This window comes from Sphaeroforma arctica (assembly GCF_001186125.1).
Source record: "Sphaeroforma arctica JP610 unplaced genomic scaffold supercont1.7389, whole genome shotgun sequence".
NCBI lineage: Eukaryota > Ichthyosporea > Ichthyophonida > Sphaeroforma > Sphaeroforma arctica.
In genome coordinates this window covers 1-1433 of record NW_014033169.1, presented here as the reverse complement: position 1 = coordinate 1433, position 1433 = coordinate 1, and the positions used below count along the sequence as shown (strand labels likewise).

The window sequence follows — 1433 nt, the reverse complement described above, 5'->3', positions numbered from 1 at the left end:
ACTACACACAACACACACACACACACACACACACACACACACACACATATATATATATATATATATATATATATTCACATATATATATGCGTGTTTGTGAATATGAATATACAACGGGGTTGAATGAAAGTGCGGCATATCAATCTACATATACTCAGTCATATACACAGACATATCTTAGCATAGAAAAGTTTATCTAATTGTGTATATATAGTATGAGCGTGTCTATTCAGTTGCCTTAGCAGAGCCAAAAACAGGGTTGTAACGCAATTAGTACAGAGGTTACACATGCTTCCTACTAAGTAGACAGATAGTCTTCTCTTTGTCTGTTTTAACGTATAGGGAACGGCTCGCACTGTCGGCGTATGACACACGGGACGACGAGCGTTGTCACGTGGTCTGGAACGCATTCCAGCTATTTTCCAACAATATCAGATCCACCGTGTCGCAAATTCTGACGCAAATGTTTGGGCGAAAATGCCACAGATCCCAACTCACTGGTCGTCACCAATGTCGGAAGTGGTGTCATAGGTGTCAAAGTCAACAGACATATGACAGCACATTAAGAGACACGACGCGACGCGGTGACACATGTACTTGACCACTCATTTGGCAAATATCCGACCTGGTTTTAAACATTCCTCGCATATTCTGTCGCAAATTTGTCACAGGCGGAAATGCCACAGATGCCGATGCGCTGGTCGGCGTGGTGGCCAATGTGGGAGGGGGTGTCATCAGTGTCAGAACCAATGGCGTGGTGTCAGCGTACGAGACACGACACGACGCGTTGACACGAGGACTGGAGCAGTGGACGTACATGCTGGGTGATGGGAGTGCCAGTGGGAATACACAACTGGAGCTGAAGTATCGCAACAGCGGCAAGGATGTGCAAGGACCCAAGGTATATGCAGGTGTAATGTGATGTGTGAGTGGTGAGGTTGGTTTGGCGGGGCCGTGGCGGGTGTGTGTGTAGGTGGGTGTGGGGTGTATAGGGGCCTTGTGGGGAAGGTGATGTGGAGTCGACACTCATTATAAGACCGTGATAATATCAAGCATGTCTATATAAAAGACTGTGAGGTATATATACAAATAGATATCTGTATATATATATACATATATATACATGTATATATATATATATATATATATACGTACATGTGTACATGTGTAGAATTTTGTGTACTAAGGATAGACGAACGAGACATCTATATGTCTACGAGTATCAGATACGATATAGGAGTGTGTATGGCGGGGTTCCTGATATCTTCCATGGGGTGATTATGTGGAAACTCTGCTATGAGATTTTTATGATATTGCGGGTGGCGACACACCTTTTTGAGGACACGTGGCGAGAAAAACTTTGCTTATGGATTGATATATAGTAGTTCATGATTAGTCTATGGTGCAGGTGGAAGCAGCCTGTTATTGGAAAG

General features: G+C 43.6%; 1 protein-coding gene across 1 annotated transcript; it reads left to right on the top strand.

Annotated features, from left to right (window-relative positions):
• Positions 1–671: 671 nt before the first annotated feature.
• SARC_16119 (hypothetical protein) lies at positions 672–922 on the top strand (the record flags this gene model as incomplete). The annotated part of the gene is made up of 1 exon (XM_014289770.1): positions 672–922. A coding segment is annotated over one exon (251 nt), but the record flags the coding sequence as incomplete, so codon positions are not given.
• Positions 923–1433: the final 511 nt, after the last annotated feature.